The sequence below is a fragment of the Anoplolepis gracilipes genome, chromosome 14 (genome assembly GCF_047496725.1).
Source record: "Anoplolepis gracilipes chromosome 14, ASM4749672v1, whole genome shotgun sequence".
NCBI lineage: Eukaryota > Metazoa > Arthropoda > Insecta > Hymenoptera > Formicidae > Anoplolepis > Anoplolepis gracilipes.
The window spans coordinates 4,223,979-4,251,514 of record NC_132983.1 but is presented as its reverse complement, the minus strand read 5'-3'; the positions used below and the strand labels follow the sequence as shown (position 1 = coordinate 4,251,514).

Genomic DNA, 27,536 nt, shown 5'->3' with positions numbered 1-27,536 from the left:
ACATGCGGTGGGGCATCCTCATGCCCAGTTATTAAAAAGTTCGGTTACATCAACCAGTAATTAACCGAACTATTGTAGGCAGTGCGAAAACCGTAAATTGTGTGTATGTACGCTTGGCCTATATTTAGATACACGTAGAGAGCTAATGCGGTTTTATTTATTGAAACTTGCTCTTACGTTGTACCGCAAGTGTTGTTAATTACGAACGAGGTACGAGTAATCGAATTTTATTAGCGGAAAGAACACATTTATTTTCAAAGAATAAAAAGTTAATTAGCGAAATATATATTTTAAAAGATACTTTGTTCTTCCCATTTTAACAGCAAATATTCGTATTAGATTAAATAATTATTTAATATATTACAATATTACATAAAATTACATATTCTCTTGAAATAATTATATAGTACCATACTAATAGTATATAGTTTTGAGTAAATGGTACACAGAAATTATATTTATTACATTTTGCAATTTTAAATTACATTTCACGTTTGCATAGAAAAAAGAAAATAATTTTTTAATAATTAAGTTTATATTAATAATACAGAGAAATCTTAAATTGAAGTAATTAACGTCAAGGCGTAAATATTGTTGAAAAAAATTATGTTCATTAGTAATTAACGCGCAAAATTCTTTTTCACGCATGCGTATTAATGCGAATCAAACTCGATTCCACCGTACGTCCTCGCGCAAATCCTCGAATCAGCGATCAAAGTAAACTGAGGCATCACGATGACTGCGATTCATCTCCGAGATTCGTGCCCAAGGCATTCCTCGGCTACGAACGCGAAAAGTGAACGTGTGCGAGACGTAAAGACGCAACACGCAACGATATCTCGTTCAGTCGGTCAGTCGGTGCAAAGAAACGTGCCGTAGTGCTTTCATGTTATCGAAGGATATCGCGGCATTGTGTCCCGAAGTGTGCAATAAGTCGTTAGAATTAAGAAAAAAAAAAAAAAAAAAAAAAAAAAAAGAGACAAAACAAACACGACAGCGCGGCTACTAATGGACAAATCGATGAATCGCTATCGGACCAACGAATCTGAGAATCCTTGGTGATGCATAAGCAATCACGATTGCGTATTCGTCGCGAGCTCACGTATTTCTAGATTACTCGAGACGAAAAGAAACAACAGATAGAAGAGTGATTAGGATCTCGGAATCGTATCATACAATTAAATTAATTTCTCTCTTCCTTTTATCCAGGTAAATTTTTTCGATAATTTTTCGCACCATTAATCAAAACTACCGCGATAACACCTTCGCACATCACACTTCATCGCTTTATCAAACTCTCTCTATGGGTTCGCTTTTAGATTATCCGAACGCGCCAGAATCATCAACATTATCGGTCAGCTTTTTGAGGCGCTCACGTCGGCGCTTACAACCAAAGTTTCAGATACCATCGGGCGAGAGGGGGCAGGAGAAGGAAGGGGGGAGAAGGGGGGGGAGCGGGCTAAAGCTAAACGAGCGAGCACATGCAAAGGTGTCTTGTTCACTGGGTCAGGAGTGCCAAGAAACCTTCCGGGTTTCCAGCTGATCGCGGCACGGGCATAGCATGGCGTGGCGTGTTGGGTGGCGTGATGCGTGTGCGGTACCCCCGCACACGCGGAGAGGGGGAGGAGGGACGAGACGGAGGTTGTGCCCTCCTCCCCCGGCCCCCGACTTGGGCAACTTAGTTCAGCACTGTCGGCGAACACACAGGCCAGCTCGGATATATCGGCGGTGAATCGTGCCTTTACGCGAGTCGTACGCCCCGCGTGTTGTATTCCTCGGCACCTCGAGGTGCCGTGCGTGCAGCTCGCACGTTGCATCCTCGCACGCACCGTAGATATACGTTACAATGGATTTTAACTCGCTCGCTCGCTCGCGCGCGCAGGCCGCTCGCGCCGCTCGCGTGCTCGACTTGCAAGTACGAACGTTAGTTATATCCGGCGACGCTCGCGGAAGCATCACGAACCGTCGAAGACGGATGACAAGCGGAGACGGAGGCGTCGTACGAATAAAGCAATAGAGTGTGCTGTAACGTGACGTGCGTGTAATATTAAAATGATCAATGAATAATTTTTACTGAATCACAATAGTATTGTCCAATTGTTCACGCAGTAATAAAATTATTTTTTCATTACTATATTTCAGCAAAAATAAAAAAAAAAAAAAAAATGTGTGCCAAGCATTTTCCCTCCTTTTTTAAAGACATTAATAATGACAATAGAAAATATTATTAAGAGAATAAATTTAAATTTTTGATTTATAAATAAAGTAAAAGGAATTTTATAGTTGATTTTGTCCAAGCTTTAAATGTTATTTAAGATTTTTGTTCAGTGTAAACACACTTTCCAATTATGAGAGAAAAAATATGTTAAAATTAACAACAAAAAACGAATCCCTGTTTCTTGATAAAAAAATTCTGATTGAAATAGATTGTTGTAATTTTTTATTGTAATAAATAATAACAATTTCGATCCTTTAATAATGAAAATTTTTAAGGAGAAAAATGTTTCCTCGTCATGTAATGAAAGATATACTATAACTTGAGACTAAAATCTTAAAATCATTTCATCGATGTACATCCAAACTTTCTCCATCTATTATATTCTTCGTTTAATCTACATAAATCTATTATAAATCTAACGACATATCTGTAATCTCTACTCATCTAGATAAGAGTCAATTCAATAAAACAGAAAGGAAATAGATTCGCGTAATGAGCTTTAGTAAAATTTCTTATTGATCTACTGCAATTCTTCTCTTTTCCTTTATATATTTGTACCCACGCGATTACATCCTGTGTACGTCTGTTTGTTTGTGCGATTTCTCGATTTCTCTTTTCTTCCCGATTCTGATTGCGAACGAATCGGACGATCGTTATCCCCGGTAGCGTGCACAATTTGAATTATAAATCGCGATGAAATTAAGACGGCCTTATTTCGCGATGCATAAAGCACGTAATTGCCCGACGGCGGGACGGCCGTGAACGCGGCGCAATGGTATAGTCTACAATCCATTCGGGTCGATGGATGTTCGCCGGTAGGAAAAACGTAAATCCTGATTCGGTCGAGACGCACGACGGTACGTCGTTCTTCGTTTCCTCCTGGCTTGGCCTTTATCGCGTAAAAAGCTCAAGTTATTTACTATCACCCGGCCCCGCCGCCAAATTGCACGTTATTGCACTTGCGTTCGAGCGTCTAGACTCGCCTCTAAGTGCACACTAAGCAATTAACTTGGGCGGAATTCGACAGTTGGAAAGATAATTCGTACGAAAAGCGGATAAGTATTAAAGAGACCATCGAAGTCGTAAAACGCAAAATCGAACTAAACTCGATAAACTTTTGATCAAATATTTTTTTTCACTGCAAATTATATAGAATTTTATTTGAACCAAGTTTGATAAAAAAAAAAAAAAATTCTTCAAATTATTCTAATTTTTTTTAAGATACCTGCAATTTTAAAATACCATTCTTACGATGATTTAAAATGCGATAGATGAAAAAGAGACACTGAAGGCTGCGACTGAAGTTAAAAATTTCCCAACTAACAATAAGCCACAGGAGCATAGTCATTCAAAGTGTATCATAGTCCTTGTAGATGCAAAAGAGATGATAGTAGCACAGAATGATTTGTGTATCGCGGTAGATATCAATAACGCGTTCTGACGGGTGGGCGAGTGTTAATAACCTTGGCCGTGTAAAACACAGCGAACGCTATGAAGCGAGTGCTGATTACCACGGTCGTTAATTCCTGGCTAATATACCACGGTAACAGTCTCGATACACACATACACGTTGCGTATAAATATACGGTGAGGAATTAGAAGGTCGTTCGTAAAGTATGTTACGATACCATCTCGCGGGGCATATTTATATCAGGATGATACTGTCTCGGGTTACTACAGCAGGAGTTACAGCTGCCGTTGCGCTCTGTCGCCGTGTGCGATTTCGATTTTGCGAACGTGAAAGTCCCGTGGACAATAACAGTTCCGCGCGGTCATAATCACGAGAGAAAAAGTCGCGATTTTACGCTCATAAACCTTCGTCGTCCCCGAGTTCCCCGAGTCCCGACACATCGAACTTGCCAGCAATTTTACGCTGACTTGTGCTAATGACTTGGGTCAGAACTATTTGTTAAATTTATTAACAACTATAGAAAGCTAAAATTCTCAACACTTAGTGAGTTTCCACGAAATGAGATCAAAGTATTTAGATATGTTGATTCCAATTCTTGTTTTCTCAACAACAGAATATTCCTCTATTCAAATAATTGTAAATTTTCCATGTATCTCCAAATTCAAATAAAAAATTTATATCAATATTTTTATCAGTTGTATTATGTAGGAAAAATTTAAGCTTACAAAATTATCATCATCCAAATATGGAGAAGCTGAAACACGTCTTCGTCGTTTTCACGATAATTCAACGACTGCAAATCTAAATACGTGGCGCTATCGTTTTAACGATCTTTCGCGCATACATTAATTTTCTTCATGTTTTATGCGCATTCTATGCTATTTTACGCAATTAATATTAATAATAGCAGGCAGCTCCTTAGCGAGAATAATTCACAGCCATATGCGTGAAAGTTCAGTAATAAGACATTTACGTTATCGATGCGTTACACAAATGAAAAAGTGCACACGAGCCGCATCAACGCGCGCGAGGTTCTACGTGCTAATGAAGAGAAGTCTCGAAGTCTTAGATGGGAAAAAGAGGAGAGAAGGAGCTCGTGCGCGGGCCTCTCGTTGCAATAAAACGAGACTCGATTCCTGTAGCGCGATGAAAAGCGCGGGAGAGAAGATCGTTATGATCTCAAGACGCCACCGTGATCAAGACGCTACCGATAATAATTACTAGTTGTTATTACACTCCAATTCGTCTGCCCATTCGGTTACGCGGATACGCCTCGATCGTAATCACCGGGATTACGCCCGATTCATATTCATGTACGTAGAATTTTTTATGCGCGCCGCTGATGTCGATGCTAATACTTTATTAGCGGCGCTAGTACGCGTAGACTTCCCGTCAAGAATTATCCCTCTCCATTTGCGCGATAGCGCCAGCATTATATATAGTGCGACTTTTCGATATTCCTTTCGCGCCATTTTTCCACGTAAATTTATTTTTATAGCAAGAAATGTAATTTTCTGAAAAATTAATTACATCACATTCTGTCATTTAATTCTATTTTATATACAAACATATATCTGCACTTTTCTATATTTGTAATATTTCTAAAATTATTTTTTATTATTCTGGTTAGATATTTTCAATTAATTATTTATTAACAATTAATTAATCAATTTGCCTTTGTCCGGTTTATATTTTGATAATTAATTAAACAAGAATATTTAATTTTTTTTTAATTTATTATACACTTTATCAATATTTATAAAATGTAAAAATTTATAATTATATTTAATATGTATAACTATACATATTATACGTATATATTTATTTATAAAACCTGGACAACACTCTGAATACTGGCGTATAAGAAATTCCACCCGTATTTCCATTAATTTACACGGGAAAAGAAGCCTGACCGAGAGCAATTATACGGAGCAATAGATGAAAAACGAGCAGATTCGCCCGGGAAAGCAAGAATCCTCTTAATAAGAGAAGATTCTACGATCCGTGGCATGCTTCCTTACAGGTGCATTTCACCATGAACGTAAACATAAGCATTTGAGAGAAACGTTTTATCTTTCAAACTGGCAAAGTATATCCCCCGAGATGTATTCCTATGTCGCGCTCGTAGAACAGAAAGAAATACGTCGCGGTTGTTTAAATTGCACGAACGCGATTGCAATCTGCCTAACGTTAATTAAGACGTATATCCTGTTTTTCGACGCACCTCATACATTTCCCCGTAAGTTCTCTCTCTTTCTCGCCATCGGCTGAGCTCTCGTTCGCAATTCCACAGGCATGTTCGACAGGTGAATGGAGAATTCGTTGCACTCATTGCGCCGCATCTGTCAGTCAGATGCATCGAATCGCGGGTCTATGCGGACTCGAGCGGATTGTATGCTCTTGATCGCTATATCGCGTCGGGCAGAAGGGACGAGATTTAGTTTTTAATAAGGCTAACGATGGGTAATTATCTCAAGGTTTCCGTATTAAATTTATATATCGATGAAGCAGGATAAAAGAGATAGGAAAGGTAATAATTACAGCAGTGGGTAGATAATTATAGTTCTTTGATAAAAATGTACATATTAAAATTATCTGTAAGAAATCAGATAATAAAAAAAAAAAAAAAAAAAAAAAAAGAGCATAAGTTCCAGAAATAAAAATCTCTTTTTCAATCAAACATTCTTAATTGACTGCAAATATGATTTTGTAATGTTTATAATTAAAACAATTATCACTTCTTATGGTTCACAATAATTCAGATAAAATAAAAACATATAATTAAAATATTACTATATAATTGAATTAGTAAAATAGATAAAAATTTCGTGCAATAAACGCAAGTGAAAGTATCGTGATTACGATGGTACTTTTTACTAGCTAATACCGTTTGTCAAACTTCTCGCGATTTTTCAAGCGCTAGCTTGACAGCTGATCGAGGAGTTATCTCGCCGGCTTTTTAATGACGAGTTATTCAGCGCCCGCGTGCTCGTTTCATATCGACGTAGTCACGTTGGCAGGAACGTAATCACGACGTAACGCGGAGCGAGAGCGATCGAGCTATCGCAAGTCTCGATACGCCGAGCCATCAGAAGTAAATTACGTCGTGTCTGACTTATCCTGCCGCGTGATCTGGCTCGCATCGACGGATCGCGGCTTTCGCGTGTGCGTCGCGAAAGTAGAGTGGCTTATGCGGCTTTCCTTTAGCGACCACGGAATCATAACGCACTCATTTTATGTCATGCTATGTACGGTGCAAAGCTTTGGTGGATTTTTTCTTCCGGAATATCATGTTTAGTTCGATCTTTCACGTGACACAATGACCAGATGGCGACTTGATAGAACGATAGTTTCTCGCGTTAAAAAAGCGAGAATGTTGAATAAAATGTAAATAGAGACAGTGAGGAATTGGCTTTTATTATTTATACTTTATTTAATAGCTAATAATATAATGTGTGCAAAAAAATATATATCAATATAAAAAAAATGAGAATTATTTTATTTGTCTTAAAGATTTGCAAAAATCTTTAGTAGAATTAGAATTTTTAGTTTGAAAATTATTTGTAATACACTAGAACATTTTCTTTTTCTGATAAAATGTTTAGAGAAAAATTTTGCTCTGGAATTTTAATTAGATAACTACTTGATATTCTATAGGAAATACTGTCAACATGTAGGTTTATGCTTTTTGTATATTGTAGACTATGTACACTAATTAACTTAACCGATCATTAATCGTTTCATCTGAAGACTAAGACAACATTTTAATTACTAAGTCAACAAGAAAGTGCCGGAACACTTTTCTTTCAAATGTGTAAAAAAGCAGAATATTTAATGTATTTTACATCATAATCACACAACCATGTGTTTATAGCAATTATTATATCATTTCCGTGTGTTATATATATATCTTATTGAAAATTGAAGCTTGATGCAAGAAAAGTTCTAAGTATCGAAAATAAAAATTTCACAAAATTTCCTTCTTTGAAAATATTATTTCTAAAAAATAAAAAAAATATTTAAAAAAAATTTGTTTACATTATATTATTACAAATAGAGAATGTTATAAGATTTGAGTATTAGATTTTGATTAGATGAAAAGACAATTTTTTGCAGAGAAAAATATATTTTTGTGAAAATATAATAATTTGCCTAAGCTACATTTTTATATCAAGGGAATTAAATTAAGTTACCGAGTGGGAAAAAAAATAGAACATTTATGAAGATTGCTTTTCATGAGCTCGTAATTTCGTCCGGCACATATACTATATAGATGCGTACACGATATGCGTGAGAAGAAAAAATTTTGCCTTTACTAGCGTTCTGAATAGAGAGATTCCACCTGGATTTTCATATGAAAAATATTCAGTCCACTCATGGTCGCTGAGCTCGCGGCCGAGAAGATTGCTATCCTGACTGCTACTGGTTCGCGGCTCATGCTAACGAGTAACGGGGATATCTTTCTTAGGAAATCGCTAATTTTTTCCCTCGCTTCTTCGTGTATAGAGTGTACTTTAAATGAAAAATAATCCATCGAAGTCGAGTAATAAATTATTAAACAGTAACATAATCTAATTTTTCAACAGTATAATCAAATATACGAGACCTGTAATTTTTTTTGTAAACAGCGCTTGTGAATTAAATCTTAGAAACGCATCCAATTGGTTTGCGATGAAAAATATGTATGTAAAACGATGTCTGATTTACAATTTATTACAGATATACTACTACGCGTTCGGACAAATTATTTTATTACGTTGTACTGCTAATTTATGCTGTATCTTATTAGTCCCAATAAATCTCGTATTTCTCTTTGCTATAATACTCACTTTACTAGTTCATTAATTTTTTTTTTTTCAATTAAATATTGTAATTATAATTGTATTTATAAATCATCCACATTTCAATGGAAATTTCAAAATGAATAAAAAATTATTCTAAATATAACAATAACAATAAAAATGTTATGTGTATCATTAACTAGATATTTTTAAAGTAATACCTGGATCATTATATGTTATTATTATATTTCGAGTAAAAATAATTTCGTTTTTTGATGAAAATTTCAGATTTTTACGATTTATCGAGAGAAATCAAATCCATCAAATTGCTCCTTAATACTTTGAATGAGATACATTAGATTGATCGACCGATTACACGTAAGTAGTAAAGGGCGCCGTAAAATACAAAATACACTAATTACATGAAAGCGTGTGTGCGAGCTGCGACACGAGGGAAATAAGGTAGGAAAACGAGGGGAGGTAGGGAGAGAGGAGAAACTGAGGGCAGAGGAAGAAGAAAAAGGAAAGGAGGAAGGGGACTATTCTTAATTAAAATGATTGCCGACATTACGGCTAAACTCTTGCAATTATGATTCCCCTTCTCCCATAAAAATGCTGCTTGATGCCCGCTGGTGTTCGTCGTATTTTCAGCTAATAACAGTCTTATGCCCCGCGTTATTCTTATCGGAGTTCATCATTCCGCAACGGCAAGACGGTGTAACGAGCATCGGCGGTTAATTTTGATGAACTTTTAGCCTCGGCGCGATCTAATGACACGTCGAAAACGCGCAAAGCTTCCCGTCCCCTTTCCCCCTTTGACTCTTCAAAGAACACTTCAATAAATTAGGATGGACGTCTCTTGAACGAAAGTTCAAACTTAGCCTCGATCTCATTTCTTAATGAGCCATTATTTCGTGATTGTTGCGACGACATTGACCTCTCGATTAAAAAAAATTAAAGTTCTTACTAAGTCAAACTACTCTTTCAATGATCTGTATAAGTATATCAAAATTTTTACTAAAATTCAAGATTTTACGCTATTAAGTTTATAAAGAAGATAATAAAATATTCTTGAATTAATTTTGTGCGATTGAAATATATATAATATAGGATAAAAATTAATATAAATTTGATATGAAATGCAATATTACATTACAGACATTGTCTTTTCTTAACATTCTAATTGTAAGTCAATTTATTTTTCAAATCCAAACTCGATAATTCACATCACGTAATATATCCTGAAATTGTAATACCTACTACATAATGTTTAATATTGTTTACATCGTTGTTATGTATGTCTCATGATTCGCGTTCTTTTCAAGATAATTGTTGTTCGATAAATACCGCGGCCTCGCGACGCGATATCAATAGCACACGGTGGAGGGAGAAATATAACATGCCGGTTAAATCATTCTGTCAACTTTCAAGGCTCGTTTAATCGTTTGACTCCAACTCTTAACTAAAGACAGAGATTCAGTGACAGATGTTACTAGCATCACCGTCGCGAAAAGTGACGGTGCAGGTTGACATGGCAATTGATTTTCCTATCAGCTTTCGATAATTCCATCCGATTGCGCGGCTGACAGTCTCATTGATGTACTATATATGGGGTTTAAGTCCATAACCTGTCCGCGCAGGCCGCGTTTTGTATTCATATACATATATATTTACATATACCAGAGCCACGTGACGGGAGCCACGCGCAAAAGAGACAAGGCCCCGCGGCCATCTGTGACGGCTTTACAAACGCCGCTATACAAACAGGTACTGGGAACACGATCGGCGATCGACGAGGACAGGTGAAAAGACAAAATATCGGAAATCATTTTCTTCAGTTTTATCCCGCATGGAAATTTCTCGCTTCCCTTCCGCCAAACGTTTTCCCGACTGCATCGCGCGAGATAAAATTACAGCGGATGCAGGTACCTGTGGTAATGTAAATTGCGACGCATAATAATATCCTGATGCTTAAGATTTAATTGTGCCTATTATTTAATGTAAAATTGGCGAGGAATAATATCGGCAATTATTTTTCCTTATTTAAAATGTCGCGGCAAAAATAGCAAAGATTTTCTGATTTAAGCGAAAATGACAAATAAAGTTTAATGAAACAAAACTTTAGCAGAGAATAATAATAGTTCCTTTTAGCAACTTGATTTTTTTATATTAAAAATGCTTCTTTTTATTCATGTAACTGATAATTTTTAAATCCCGTGCAATATCAAAATAAAGAAATTTCTAAATAATAAATGAATAATATTATGAAAAAAATCAAAGTTATTTGATTTTTAATAATAATTTATGTCTGCTTGTAATTATTGTCGAAAAATATGTGTATAGCGTTAACAGATAAATAAGATTTTAAATTTATTTATAAATAAAAGAAAATGAAATAATAAACCAGAAAATAAACCAATTCCTTCTTCAATTTAAACTCTCATTTGTCATTTTGTTACAATATTATCCGATTTCAAGGGCGAAGAATAAGTTTACCTGGCCGGTCGGTCACTTCACTAGAAATGACAACACAGTTTAACGACACAAAGGGTGCGAGAGAGACACAAGACAGGCTTAATAACATAATTAATACAAGTAGTCCTCCACCTTTGTGTCTGCCTCGGTCATCTGCATATCGACAATCGCCAAACGTTATTATCGCCGCGATTACCAGCCGATAAATGCACCGTGCGGTCTCGACCGGCGTCTTTCTCGTCACGCAGGAAAGGTGTCGAGCTTAAAAAACGACTGGTTCGGTCGTCGCCGATCTTTGTTTGGCATCGAGTCTTCTCTGTTGCTCGCCGCGGCGTATCTCGATATTCGACCGCGGTCTAATTGCCGCATTTTTAATAATGACGTTAATGAGCGATGCTTATCGCGTGTCCGGTGGGCCTGACCGATGGCACACGAGGCCCTGTTTCGTCTCGACTCGATTCAACGAGCCCGGGAATCGGCCCAACTTGACGCGTTGCCGATCCGATTAAAAACAAATCGGATTTTTCCCTCAGCAGCCTCGCTCTTTTTCTTTCTTTCTCTCTCTCTCTCTTTCTCTCTTTCTTTTTGTCAACCTCTGCCAAAACGGACTTGTCCCCGACTGATACCGATCGTCGCGCACGCGTACCGTGTTCTCGCCTGCGAGAGAAAGGACTGAAAGAAACGCGGTCCCTCTCTTCGCGTGTCTCCTCACTTTATCGAAAAGGCGTGATGCCTTCTCCGCGACGTTTTTCGCCGGCTACTGAACCCGGCAGATGTCTCAACGTACTTTTTTTAGCGTCTCTTACTGAAATCGGCGATAACGGAATCGACGACGACATTCGTTAATCAACGAATGAGAAACCTCTAGGGTAGAATTGATCGACGCCGATATCTGTAATCGAATTTATCTCTCGATTTAAAATCTAGTATCCATCTGGCCAGATTCCATACTTGCGTGTAATATTCGCACATGTTAACGAATATTTTTTTACATATTTCTAATCTATTTATTTTTGCACTCAATCTGTGGAAACTCATTCGCTTTTATATATAAAAAAAAAACACCTAAAATTATTCAAAACTTTGCAGATCTAAATCGCAAAACTGTTACAAAACAATAATTTATAGAAATCAAAGTTTTTAATTCCTGTTGCTAAGTAACTAAAGAAACAAAATTATTAATCTTATTTATCATGCAACAAACACACACAAACCTTAAATAAAAAAAAATGATTCTGAAAGTTGAATAATTATATATTGATCTTTGAGATATAATGCAAATTATCATCGTTAGCATTTTTAACCGTCTTGTGTGACGTTTGAAAAGTTAATATTTTTCATACTCCGACGAAAGATAACAAATGTAATTATTAACTTTAAATTATACAACGAATAAACCTGATAAACTGTAGAATAAATGTAATATTTAATTAAGCTCAATCGATATAATACGAATGTAAGAAATTTACATTTGAACTGGAACTCTGTTCGCCGATTGCAATAACTATCAACTAAACGGCTTGAAATCAAGATGGAATAATTTTTAATTTTCTAGATGTGGCAAAGTTAAGATAGCGAAATTAATTATACACTTTGATAAATTTGTGCTAACAAGATCGCGAATACCAATTAATCCTCGAATTGATTTTCGTCATCGTCTCAATTTTTCGTTATTGATGTGATATCGATGCTAATAAATTCGTATTGAAATAATATGCAATGCATATCAATGCTCCCTTACGATTGGTCGTCCTTTAACTGTACAACGATTTCAAGAATAGTCGATGCCAAATTTATTTACAAGAAGATAATTTGTGTAACAGTTATCGAAGAAAAAAGATGCTTTTATACTTGAGGGTCCCGTTCGCTAGCGAATTAACACCGTGATAAAGTAATATCGTTTATCTGTTACTGCTCATTCTCGTAACTTAAATCGAAACGGGACATCCCGAGAAGAGAAAATCAATGTAAATCTTTCAAAGAGAGATTGGGCAGCAGATAGATTCTGTAAAATGGACGCCATTACTCGTCGAGTTAACAAACTTGCGCCGAAGGATAACGCAAGAGATACGATGTGGATTCGCGTCCGCGATTGCCGATGGCTATCGAGATGCAAACGAGAGGCGCGACTCCGATCTAGAATGGAATCATTTTTCAAACAGACGACAGCGTGCACGGACGGACGGACGAACACGGCAAGCTACAAAGAAAAAGAAAATAAAAGGCTGAGACAAGACAAGCAAAGTGAGAACTGCTGACGACTTTATAAAATGCGGCCCTCGCAGCATTGTCCCGTAAAATCATGAAGATTCGCCGTCACCGCTGTATCGCGATAATGACGTGAAAAATGATCTTTGCCGCAGATAATTGACGAAATTAAATAATCGTATTAGAAGGCGATCGCCGTTTTAATCGATCCATCTTTTTTTTAACCCCTTCATTCCCATCAACTTTTTATTCTTTGAGAATATTTTATTTATGATAAACAATATTTCGAATCTAACTAATCGATTAAAATTTCCAGTAGTTTATTATAACTTATAATTAATTCAGATGTTTACAAATGTCTAAAGATTTTATATACCATGAGAATTTGTAATAATTTTTTTTGTATTTAATTTTTGTGAATTTGTAATTGTAAAAGTTTGAATGCATCGGTTTTATTTTTTTTAATTATCTTTTCATTGCATAATTATATACATATTTGCAAGAAAATGACTGGATATTTGCGAAAAGATATTAGAAAAATGGACAAAAGGAATGCAGTATAGAACATACTACAGTCATATACTCGTCGTCGGAATAAAGATGAAAATGTTAGCCTGAAACATTAATAATATCGTACGACTAATTACGCACTGGGCGAGCGCATCAAATACTCATTACACAATTCGTTACCCTCAGACGCCTTAATCAAAACCACACATGACGTGGTGGCAATATGTGCACGATATATCAGTTTGTGACACATAAGAATATCTCAAGTCAAGTCGCCAGTAAAATCATTCAAAAACAAACATACTTGACTGAATTATTCATATCTTCATTACTTTGAATTAGATAAATCAATTAATCTTAGATTTTTGTTATAAATTTAAATATCCTAGAATAATTATTAATGTATTTCAACTGTATATATTATTTTCAAAAAAAGTCATTAAAATTCTAATACGTGTAATACGACTTACCAAATATAAAAAGCTTTTAATTTAAAAAAAACATTTATAAATAATTTTATAAAAAATTAAATAAATCAAATCATATACAATATATATTAACTACAAATGTATTAATAAATTACATATTAGTCCGTGTACTTTTAAGTGTGCTAAATAGGTATAGCGTATAATTATAGAAAGTATACACTTTGATCTAATAAAAACTGTTAAATTTATTAAATCTCTTCTAAAATAAAAACTGCTATTTTTTCTTTCATTAACTCAACATGAATCTATCGTTAAAATTCGTCAATTTTCCTCCGCTAGTTTCACACGAAATATCTTCTGTATTTGTCATTAACGAGTTTATAGAATTATTCTGACAATTAAGCAAGACGTTTCTGTCACCTTATATATATATACATATATAACGGTGTAAAACACAATTAATAATTGAATTACAGAATAAATCGTTTCGTCATTAAATGATATGGGAGCGGCGCAAAAAACTGACTCGTAAAATATTATATTAAAAGCTTTGTTGTTTATTTATATATTATAAAAAATTTATATATATTATATATTATATATTATAAAGTATTTTATATTTTCGTTTTATTAATGAAAAAAGATTTCGCAAAAATCCGCTTTCTTTATTTATATAATATTTTTATATAATACATATTATATAAAAATTTATATAATATTTTCCGATTGAAATATATATTGCATTTCTATATTGATCTAAAATATATTTTAATGCTCACTCAAGAGCTCCCTCAACAAGGAAAGCATCAAGAATATATTATGAGACACGATTATCTCAATGAAGCGAAAATTTCTTTTTGTCGACATTAATCGTGAATAGATTCTATCGCAAAATCGTTGATCTACCAACCCGCCGCCGGCGTGTACAAGCCGTGAACACACGAAGCCACCGTCGAAAAAGAGGCACGCGCGCACGTCTCGGCCTTAAACGATCCGATCGACCGATCGATATTCGAGCGCGAACGAGCGTGCTCATAAGTAGGCGCGCCTATGCTAATATATCATACACACGTGTAAATGTATATCATAAACGTCCGAAAGATGCGTAAGTCCGCGATGGAGAGATACAGCCGAGCGATACGGTTACTACATCTCGTTATTACGCCTTATTTGCATTTTCCATTTCGTCCCCGCACCTGGCAAAGAACGAGAAGAACAACACGAGAGAAAAGAAGAGAAATAAAGAGAGAACAAGAAAGACGAAGAGAAATAACGATAAAGAACGAGAAGGAAAAGGGAGAAGAAAAGAGGAAAGAGAAATCAACGAGACGGATCTGCGTTGGCCGAAAACCGGAAGAGCACGATGGAAATGAATTCTTTCGAAACTTGTGGTTCATTATTTATCTATTAAGAAAAAAATATTTAAAAAATCTTATACATGACGTTAGCATTTTATACGATTTTTCGGAAATAAAAGCTTTTCTATAACTCACTTTTAACGTGACGTATGCTAAATTATTTATCATACGCAAAATGCAATACAATTATGAATTAAGACAAATTTCATACTTATCCTATCGTGCAATTTGAATGTAAATATGTAACATATATATACGAGACACGTGTCATTCCAATGACGTCATTTCAAACAGACGGACAATTTGTCAGAATCGTGAATAAATTCACTCACCGGTCGATGTGTCGCCGTTGCTCTCTCCATTGCCCTGGATATTCGCTGACGCGGATGCAAGTTAATCGAAGAAAAACACGCACACACGCACACGTTGCTACGATCCGCGCGATAGCTCGATCTGACACAACCCTAATTTGACATCCCGTCCGTGGTGTATTTTCGCGACGTTTCTTCCATTCGCGCGATCCTTTTACGAGTAAATAAGATAAAATGTCGATTAAGTGCGCGATATTCGATAGATTCGAGCGGCTAATTACTGTCACCTATCTTTCAATTAATCCGAAAGTCCGCACATTTCTGACTCGGCGCAAAGTGCGTCATGAATTCGTGTGCGAAGGACGCGTCTCACGATCAAATGGTTCCGACGAATGTGACGTGAGTGTGACGTCAACGCGACGCGACGCGAAGCGATATTTGTCGGTTATCGAAAATATTAATCGACAAGGTTTATTAATTACGCGCATTAATTAACAGGGCAATTTATACATTCACTACCGGACTCGTCGTGCGACTCACACTCGACTGAAATTCTGAAATACATATGCGACCTCGGTGAGACCTTGTTTTGGTCACTCGTACAAGTCAATGTTTACATTTGACGTCGCTCAATAACGTTGTATATACACACATTATACGCACGTATAACTCAGGATTTTATGAGATTTTCAACTTTAATTTCCATCACATTAATCGTAGTTAAGTATATAATTCGTTAAACACATAAGCTTTGCAAATAATACAATCAAATCACGCATTTATTCGCTATTTAAAATTGTTACTGTTTTATTCAACGTTATTTTTTCTTTATTCAATTAAAATCAAATCTTTTCTTTTCATTTTCAGTGTATAATTATATATTTCTTTTCGGCAAACAAAATTTAGTTACTATATTTGACAAAAACTTTTATATATTATGTATATATTTATTTTCTTTTTTTTGTTATATTTATAATAACATCGTGCAGTTATATTTTTCCTGTATGATATTAACATAAAATGTTTTTAAAAAATAAATGAATAAAAGAGCAATTTTCAGAGGTTATCGCTTAGATTTATAATTATGATAACCACATAAAAAATTCGTAATTTTATATTTGCACATTTTTTATTTCATATTTGAGTTTCTTAAAAAAAAAAAAAAAAAAAAAAAAAAAAAAAAAAAAAATAATATATAAACGTATGTAATATATCAGGGAATTATATATGAAGAGATAGGAATCGTATCTATTTATGAATGCATGAAGCATCTTAATTAAGAATCGAGAGATATGATATTATAAGAACATTGCCGATTGTGTTACTTCCGAGCGATAGAACACTTACACGCTTTGCCTTTTACGTGTTTACGTGGAAGCAAGCACTATACCGTGCAGTTTCTTTCCGCAGATACGATGGCCTCATTCGCATGCGCCTTAACTAACGATATATATAACGAGCGATCGCTCAATTAATTAAAACTGCAATGTTAAAATTTCTCGAGTCTCGCCACTGGTGTAATTGCCGCAGCATTACACGCTTGTGTCTCACTCGAGTACATTCCAGACATACTCTCAGATGCTTCAAATTCACATAAGTGGAAATAACGTGCGAGATGCATATATATATATATATATATATATATATATATATATATATATATATATATATATATATATATACGTGACGCGCCTCAGGCATAAATCTTTTTTTTTTTTGCCAGCAATTAGACGATAAGGACGTCGTAAATCATCGAAATAATTGGTCACGCATTCCGCGAGCGATCCTACTTTACGCGTACTATCTTTTTAACGCCTGTCCGCGCAGCCATTAAGTTCTCCAAAATCACGTACGCGAAAAATGTCGATCCGTATAAAAACCTCTCTTCTCGTCGACATTTAATCGGGCTTACATCAAGTGTGAGCCGAATAAATGAAGTAAATGAGCTCTGAGCTAGCACTTTTTGTTAAATAAATTTTGATATTCTGTTTAAAGAGTTTAGGAAGAATCTAGATCGGCGCATGTTTGTCAATAATAAGATCAAGTAACATAAGGTTAATTGCCGAGATTCGAGCGAGCTCGAAGCGGGAGATCTCTGCGACCGGTAGGATTTCGAAGAGACGTGTGAGAAAGGCGAAGGAGGCGCAGCCTCCGGGGAAGATCTGCTATCTGAGGTCCAGAAAGAAGAGAGCACCGGGGACCATCTCTTTGCGCACCGCGCTTCTTCAACGCCCGGTTAATTCACCTCGGGCCCCGGACTTCGCCACCTTCTGCTTCCTCCTTTTCTTTTTTCCCTTTCACTTCTTCCTTCTCATGCCCTTCTTCTTCTTCTTCTTCGTTCTACCTCGAGGCGAGGGAGGCGCGAACCACGTGCCTACTTGAAAAATCAGCGCCGTTACCGAGGGCCCTAATTAATTTACATAGCGCGAAGAGCGAGGAAAAGAGGGAGGAATAGGATTCCTCTGCGGGTTCCTACCCGTGTTACTCCGATTAATGTTGCCGATCGAATGCAGAGCTGTTAATCTTATTAACGGCTGCAACGTTCGCCGAGGCGCGAACTGACAGATTTTTAATCACGAGAGAAGACTACGGAACGGAAGTCATTGGCGTCATTGAATTTCCCCGCAAATTAAATCTCCAATCAATAATAATTGAGCGGGAAAGCGAACGGTTATTGAGAATTAAAACGATGGCGCAATACGATTTTATTAACAATTTTCCTCTATATTATTTCTCATCGTATTATTATAATATTTGTATGTTCAATTTATTTCTAAAATAGTATAGAACGTATAACATTTTTTTATAATTATTTTCTATATTGATTTTGATTAGAAAATAAACTATTGCTAAGCGATTTAAAAATTATATTATTTTACCCAATTTTTCCCCTTTAATTCGATTTTTATTCACAGTTATAATGTTTTACAGACGCTTATATCTCAGATAAGGTTTTACTAGCGCGTCAATAATTTGAAAAAACTCGCGAAAATAAAAAATGATCGACTCGAGAAGGGAGGCAGAGGTCTCACGAAGGGGGGTAAGTGAACGCGGCAACTCCCAGATATCGGGACAGATCGGGGCGACACTGCGTTGGGAGTCTTCGACGGAGATCCGAGACCCGACAATGAATACCTATTAAAACGGCGTGAACAATGCGCTACGGGTCGCGCACGCGCGCGCGCGCGCGCGCGCGTGAATCTCGCCCTCTCGGAGTATCGCAGCAACAGCAGCAGCAACAGCAGCATCCAACATAGCGACGCAGCAGCAACAAGAGCGCTAAGTATAAGCCCGAACCGCAACCTCGCGCTCAGTCCTCGGTGATATACTGCGAGATTCGCGATATCGCGCGGACGTAGCCAACGGCAGTAGCGGTAACACACATACACACACACATGTACACATACATACGCGCAGATAGATGGACGGACAGACCGGTAGCACGGAGGAGGTCCTCCTCCGCACGTTCAATCCGGATTCGTGGCTGTGCATTACCTTGCATACGCTATTGCGCCCCGGTATATCAGCCATCTCGCTTCCTCTCGTTCACGAAGCGCAAAGATCGGCCGTTCCCGACCGTGATGCCCACACCTCTTCCGTTAATGGATTCTTTCCCACCCGTTCTTCCTCCGCTTGTCGCTCTCTTTCAGAGGAAACGCCGTACGTGTACGTTTAGCGCGACAGTCAAGTTTCAATCTCTCGATCAAATTAGAAGCCTATTTTTAAAATTCCGACATACATATATACGTATAATTAATGTTGAAAGTTATTAAAATCGTATTGAAAATTTTAAATACTTTTAAAAGTGACCAAGAGACAAATATAAACCAACACAGATTAGAAAAATAACAAAATTTCAAACTTGTGACAGATAAAAGGTAAAATTAAAATTATAAATCTATAATTTAAAATTTGCTTCGGATATGACTCTATATATTTAATGAACGAATATCATATTTTTACGAATAATTTTTATAGCATACATGCAAATATATTACAATCTTGCGTATCACATATTGTTTATATGTTAGTTAAAAACATCTCATGAAATAAATTCTTTCCATTATGTTTTAAATGATATTAATATGATTCTTCTTTATAATAAAGAGAAAATAATGTAAGAAACGACATATGAAAGACAATCTTGTTTTTCTTTTGCCATTTTCGGTAAATCCTCGGCATAAAATCAATAAGCTCAATTTTGCGTAAGAGTCACTTTGCTCGTCGTCAGATTAGAAACAAGAAACGAAAGTACGACAGCGAATAATGATAAAGCGAGGAAGATGAAAGCTTCTACCTATTATTCCGGAACGATTTTTCGATTGACCCTTATTGCGATCGCATAGATGAGATTACACATCGGTGGTGCAGAAAAACGTGCTCCCGCTATAGTTGTATAATTTCTACACTTCCGATCAAACGTATTATTTCGCAGGAGCGTAAATTTGTCTCTTTTTATTTTGTTTTGACAGTAAAGTATCTCCAAAAGATTTTTTCGGCTCGAAAAAAATCTGCTTGTTAAGGTACAAGAATTTTTTTTAAATGAAGCTTAATCATGTAATTTTACGTTGTTTATTAATATCATCACTAAATAAAATTTTCACATTCATTCGTAATATTAATAAAATTTCTCTTCTTTAATTGATCCTTAAATCCTCTTTTACACATCCGTTATTTATATCCGTTTTTCACATATTTTTGTTACACGGTTTGTATTTGACAACAATTCAAAGAGTGCTTCTCATTGTTTCGTTTTGTGCACGAATAAAATCTTATCCTTTAGTTCCTATAGTTATAGTATTCCCGTGCAACATAATTTTGATATTAAGCTATCAGTCGGTGGATAGTAGAAGAATGATGGGCGAGTCTATGGACCACGTATTGTTCCAGAGCTTATTGTCCTGAAGATATAATGAGTATCTCGCGTGCTGACAAAAGTAGATAGTTGTGTTACGATGGAATTCATAACCACAGCTTGATACTTCCCGCATCTTGGCTATCATTACGCAAACGGCGAGAATAAATTAATGAACTAAAATAATCCTATTGTCTGCTTTAGTTAAATTCGACTGACATGACGGAGATACCAATAGAGATAAATAATGCGCACATAATACACATTTTAAACGTAGACTGTGCCGTAAATGATTTAAAGTGATATTAAAATAAATAAAGTGATTAAAGAATGAGTAGCACAAATAAAAAGAAATTATCAAACACTGACAATAATTAGACATATAATTTGAATATATTCGATAAAATTGCAATGGTGTGTTTATGAAATAACTTTAAAAGCTTGCCTTACCTTGAAAGTAGCTCTTGGTGCGGAGATAGCTTACGCTAAGTCTCAGAATGCTGAGCCGATCCAGCTTGCTAAGGATATTTTGTTCGAAAGGAAGTAATGATGCTAGCGTATCCAGCTCGGCGTTTAATCGCTCTCGATGTCGCTTGCTGGGATTTGACTTTGTCACTCCGTCTTTCTGTGGTGGTTTTAAGCTACAACAAAATAAATATTACACATATATAAATTTAAACGTTAATTTTAATACATAAAAATAATTCGTTTTAAAAATAAATTATTTTTGACATATTTTATATGTTAAAAACGAAAGGTATTTTAAGGAAATCAATTTTATTTAAAGAATTTTTTCGACAAAAAAAAAAAAAAAAAAAAAAAAAAAAATTTTAAGAATTGAAAACCTATAAGAATTATTTTTATGAAAGGGAAAAAAAAAGAACAATCTTTCAAAACACAAATTTAATTTCTAATTTTCTGAGACACTATATACAGTTTGTTTCGTAAGAAATACCGTCTAACATCGTAGGATAAAATCGCGTCGTGAAGCCTACTAGAAATAAATATGTTAGGAAACGGCGCAGCAATTAACCATCTTACTGATCCATGGCGATGAGGGTTCAATAACCAACGGGCTTTTGTTTCACGCGATTCTAGAGAGAATAAACTTCGATAATCAATTCGCGGCACGCCGACCGTTATGCGCACGCGGGATTTACATTTTACTCTTCATTACCGAAATCAGCGTGCACTTCTCGAATCGTTAACAACAGGCGGCCCGCGTCCGCAGAGCTTGGATAATTAAAAGTTGCCAGTGCGCACCAGCTGGTCTGATTGACACCCTGCCGGTCCAGAGATGTCCTTAGACGCAGGATGCGCATCGAAGGTCGTAACTTGAAGTATTTACGCCAACGAGAGCGGACCGTCCGACTGGCGTAAAGTGCGCGAGTTATTTTGTAGTGTGTTACGACAGTGGTAAATGACAATTACTATATAGCTATTATACATGGTGGTCCGACTAGGTAGCATTGGCGTAAGTACTTTTGCGGAAATAAATGCGTTGGAAATGTCCGTCGTCGTATTCGAGAAATGACTCGTCATTGAATCTTAAAATTAATATTAATTTTTTATTCGGTGTATATATAATATATATAGAATATATAGAAATATTTTCTTCAACAGATTCTTCAATGACTCTAAAAGCAAATATGGAGGAGGCAATGCCGCGCCATTGGCAACTTGCAAAATTAACATGTAAAACCTCGTTTTTAAATAACGCGCTGTCCGCTTAATTAAATGCTCACCACGGGTGTGGAAGCCATTGACACGCATCGTAACAGACAATATGACGTGTAATCCCATTACAATGGAACGCTTACGAAATTAAAATCGCAATTTAAAGAGTGTACGGACCCTACAAAATGTTCCAGAGTCAGAGAATATACGACTTTATTATATAAAATAAAATATCGCAAATAACAGGACCGAAGTCATGTGGGAATTAAATGCATTATCAAAAGTTACGTCAATCCATTACAGTGAAAAGGTCTTTTTTCTGCTACTAAATATTTATATTTATTTCTTTGAAAAAAATCTTTTCTACTATAAATATTTATCATAAACTTATACTTATGAAATTCCTAAATTGTAAAAAAACGTAGAATTCTTTTTTTAATTTTGTTTCCTTGCTTGAAAACGAGCATTTCTATTTTTTTTTTTTTTTTTTATCTTTTGCCACAAATATCTCCTCCCCTTTTTGCTCACACGACCCGAAGTGTCGTCCAGTGATTCTCGCTGCGCTTGATGCACTATAAGTTGCATCGTTAACGACTTCCGCAGATTTTTCGACGCCAGTGGCTGCTCATGGAATTAATATGCAAAATCAAATTTTATACGCATCCAGCAACGGACTGTTTGTTTAATTGAAGCGCTGGCGAGGCAGAAACAGTACCCATGCGACACGGAACGAACGCGGAATACTCTTGGGCCCGTCAAAGACACCGCGGCAGCCATTCTCGCGCAGACCTATACTTAGGAATAATTATTATTCTTACGCGGTATATGTATACATATATTTAACGGCCTTTGCGCGGCCTTTCTCGCGCTCTGTCCCCGAAGGACTTGCCAAGGCTGAGCAAGAAAGCGTCGGATGAAACAGCGTCGGAATGGTTCGCGGGCAGGACCAGTTCTTATCGCGAGTTATTAAGAAAATAGTGTTAATGAGATGTCACTGTGAGTGCGTGCCGCTCGCTGCTAGAGAGCCGACACAACGCCTCTCTTGTCTTTTGCGTCGCGATGTATCTTATACTATGACATTTTTCTCGCAGGATGATCGATATGTAAGTAAACATCAGTTATGAAAAAAATGTAAAACTAAAAGGAATAATATTATGAGGAAAAATTATTATTTTAATTAGCGTTTCAGATCTTAAATAAGATTCTAAAACATTGCAACGTGTAATTTCAATATATTAACAGTATAAATTTCGTTATAAAAAAATATATTATAATGCAAAAGAATATTGAGTAATAAAGAATAATGATATTCAAATTGACAATATAACGATATGTGAGATATATCATCAGCGTGTACGGTAGTAAATTGCCTGCGATTATTCAGTAGATTATTATTTTATAGCCTAACACTGTTGGAAATTCTTGATATTTTATTTTTATTTCCACCCATATTTTTATATCAAGATGAATTCTTAATTAGGACTGAATTCTATTTATTGAGCGTTTTAATTAGAGCTTGAAAAAAGGATGCAGTTTTATTATAGCACATTAATTATCAAATAAATATTATTAATATTTGTAAATTCTGCAATATTACAAGAGAATTAAGAGGTTCTAATATATTTATTTCTTCATCAAAATACTTTTAATTTTCAATATTTTTTTGTAACTATTGGTGTTTTATTATTTCTTCTATTGTTTGTTTTTTTAATACTAACGTGAAAGGCACCCAAGCGATCTTGGAGAGGAAATATTCTTTATATATGCACATTTTCAAAAAAACATAGAGGTTTAATGAACTCGCTTAAGGGAACGTTGAGGTTAATATCAAACCCACACAACCTACGTGTTTTGCTTCTAATAATTAGCTTTGTTTTACGCTACTGAGAAGAGGAGAAAGGGAAACGAATGTCGGACGATTTACTAATGATATCCGAATATACATAGAACTATTTCTCGAGGACTTTGGTCGTTCCTCGTCCTGAATAATGGATTCGGTGTCGTCTAATAATTAATAGAGTTCTTCTTGACGCAGCTGCGCCGGGCGGTATACAATCGACAATCCTATTAATCACGCTTTCTAACCCCTAAGCATTTTAATTAAAAGCATCGCTTCTTTAACGCATTTACTTTTTTCGAAGAATCGCGGTTTCTGAGGACAACGGTATCTTGATCTTCAGATAATTTTGATAGGATCTTTACGGATTAAACTCACAATCAGTTAAAGAACATTTGAGAGATGAAATATTTTAATATGCATCATAAATATTGTATATTATAACTCTTTTATTAAATAAAGTATAAATCTTTTGCTATATCTTATAATTAGTTTTCAAATTCTATTACCTAAAATGTTAGCAATAATACAAAATAGAAATTGTTATATTACGTCTTTATCCATTTATTTATACATATATATATATATATATATATATATGTCCAAATTTATAATAGTTATTTTGTATTTAACCGAGCGTTTTATTTCATCATTAGCATTATTGAAATTATTATTTCAAACAATATCAAAAGCTACATAACTTATACACACCAAAAGCGTCTATAAAAACTAAATATCGTACATAATATAAATATAACTGTATAATGTAACTATACTTAGACAGACCTTGCACGATTATATAACTACCTCAGAAATATAAACGAGGCTCGATGCTATGCCATTATTCGTAGAACTACTGTAGTACCTTGACGACAGATAGATAAAAAAAATTATAAATACGAAGTAACAAAATGCGACCGCAGAGTCTCCCTAAGAATATACATGTAATGTCTTCTACATTTATTTGCTGTCAGATAGAAATTCGTTTAACAGATGTTACTTAACTTAAACGTTTATATCGTACTTTGTAAATTCGTATTTTGAGGGGAAAATTTTTTGAGTAATTTAATATTATTTTATTTTAATACATATTTAATGTAAGTGAATGTTTTTCGATTAAATGAAAAAACAAAACTCAGAGTTATTGGGAGATCAATATTTAGCAATAAACTCGATATTAAATATAAGTAAAAACAGAAATTACGTCATTTTTCTCTTGAGCGTTTATCGATCATTTTGATTTCAAGTTAAAAGTAATGCATGATTTTACGTCTGCCAGTAGGTTGGCAGGTGATAACGTGTCAAGTTCTTGTGCCCCTCCCGTACATAATCTATACGCATGACACATTATCATTCGTAGCATTAGACCAGTCGCGTAGATGCGTATCGACTCCGCGAACCGTGACATACTCGAAAAATATACAAGTACATGCATAGGTATATACATATATATATATATATGTATTTCAAACTCCATACAATAGTCGACAATATTGCTGCAATCGTTAAGGAAAGGTCTTCCGGCAATTTTCATCTTGAACCAACATGGTAATTTTCAATGTTTTCCTGGAGAGACAGGTTCACTGACTTTTCGAAGAAAATTATTCGCGAAGCTTCCACAAAAACATACTCCAGTCTTAAATTCGAACAAACTATTTTTTGCAAGCAAAGGAAAAGAGCGAATTTTATGAAAGATAGCGCATTTTATATCGCATTGTAATATGACTGTAATTTTTTTCAAGTTATTGACCTACTCCAAATATTGAGAAGTGCACATGTGCATGCAAGCTAATGTTAGATAAAAATTCTCGACTATCGGCGCAATTGCCGAAAGACGTAATTAATAACCGATCATTCGATTAGGAGATATAAATTGGTTGCGCTCTCTCGCCGACTAATTTCGTAAGCGACTGACTGATTAGAATTAAATAACATGAGTTACAAGGTGGCGCGTTCAGACGGTCGGAAGCTCTCACCGCACGCCATCCTCGAATCCATCAGACGAGTAAATCCCAGTCAAGGTTGCCTCGGTGCTCGCATTAAAGCTTGTTTTGTGCACTGCCATCCTCGGAGCGCGCGCGTGAAAAGAGGAAGATAAGTGAACAAAGAATGGCCGATGACTCGGGAGTATGATCGGTCGATATTTTAAGAGCACCGAATATACAAAATCGCGCCAACAATAGGGAAAGAAAAAAATGACAGCACAAGTGGAGAAAGAACCAAACGATATTTTCCTAACTTGGGCCTTTTATTTAAAAAATTCGATTGAGATTCAAAATCTTTTTGCAATAAAGTTTAATGTGAAATCAGAAATTATTTAAACAACTTTAAAATAAAAAAAATTATTACATTATGTATTTCTCTCATGTTATTTCTCTATTCTCTAATTCTTCATTGATTTATTTTCATTTTCTCACTATGTGTTATCTAATTATATGCTTTTATACATGTATATAATTTATCAATTGTATTTATATATCAGAGACTCACGATGTAATATTTATTGATATCCTTTCTCTGAACACCGATTAGGTGTTCGCTGACGCTATTCCGCGGCAATGGCAAGAACCGGGGGGATTGGTTGTTGGAATGGAGCTCGAAGATGCGCAGGCGCCGCCGAGGGTGGGTCCACTATGGATTTTCGAGGGTAGATACACCAGCGGCCGCGAGTTCCGGGGTGGCAGACAGCATGGGGTAGCAATGGAAGCTCCCACCGCGGTAGGGATGGTCACCCTGATAGCCGCCCGCGTACGAGGGGTGATATATACCCTTCGTAGAGAGAGGGTGAGAAAAAGGAAAGCTACCTGGGAGTGCTCGACCTTGGACCGATCCCTTCTCACGCGAGAGAGGCGATGGCAGATAAAATGGAGCACGTTGTCTCTGTCACTACCGAAAGATGGATTGTAAACGGAATCGCGCGTCCGCGACTAGTTGGCAAGCTGTCAGTGCTGCTGAATGCCAGATTTAGACGAGAAAAACAAGGTACTTCATCGTTGAAGTAATCAATTTAATGAATAAACGAGTACATGTAACTAACATAGGTGTGGCATTGAAAGAAGCAATCATGTAATTATACTCTTTCAGAAATATAAATGTAAATACTAATCGTTTTTAATAAAAGTCATAAAGTCATAGATTGTAAGTGAAAAATAAATCACACTTAAGCTAACAGTTGTTCATTTTTATATGTATAACATTTTGAAAATCGATAGCGTAATAAAAATAAATCATAATTAATCATATTAGTAACATAATCTCAAATTAATGCACAAGAAGTTTTATTTATTGATTAATCTAAAAATAAATTATGCATGCCGAAATTTTTTCACGTAATTAATTACGTTTTTCGTCATTGGAATATTTTCATATTCCGCGTGAAAGAGAGAGAGAGAGAGAGACAAAGAACCGATTTTATCGAATCAGATCCTAGGGGACGATACGCAGGTATCGGTCACGTGGCCGAAAAA

The 27,536-nt window shown here is 35.7% G+C and overlaps 1 protein-coding gene across 7 annotated transcripts in view; it reads right to left on the bottom strand.

Annotated features, from left to right (window-relative positions):
* Window positions 1-27,536, bottom strand: part of Ss (aryl hydrocarbon receptor spineless) — a 200,380-nt gene that overhangs the window by 85,435 nt on the left and 87,409 nt on the right. For 5 of the 7 annotated variants that reach the window (XM_072906722.1, XM_072906719.1, XM_072906717.1 and 2 more), the window contains one exon: window positions 21,006-21,196. Coding sequence is in view for 3 of the 7 variants with exons in the window: in XM_072906719.1 (XP_072762820.1) it covers window positions 21,006-21,196 (191 nt within the window). In the remaining 4 variants the exon portion in view is untranslated. Of the gene's footprint in view, window positions 1-15,721; window positions 16,513-21,005; window positions 21,197-22,947; window positions 23,401-27,536 lie in introns of those variants that run through there. The other 2 variants (XM_072906718.1, XM_072906721.1) reach the window with 2 other exon arrangements.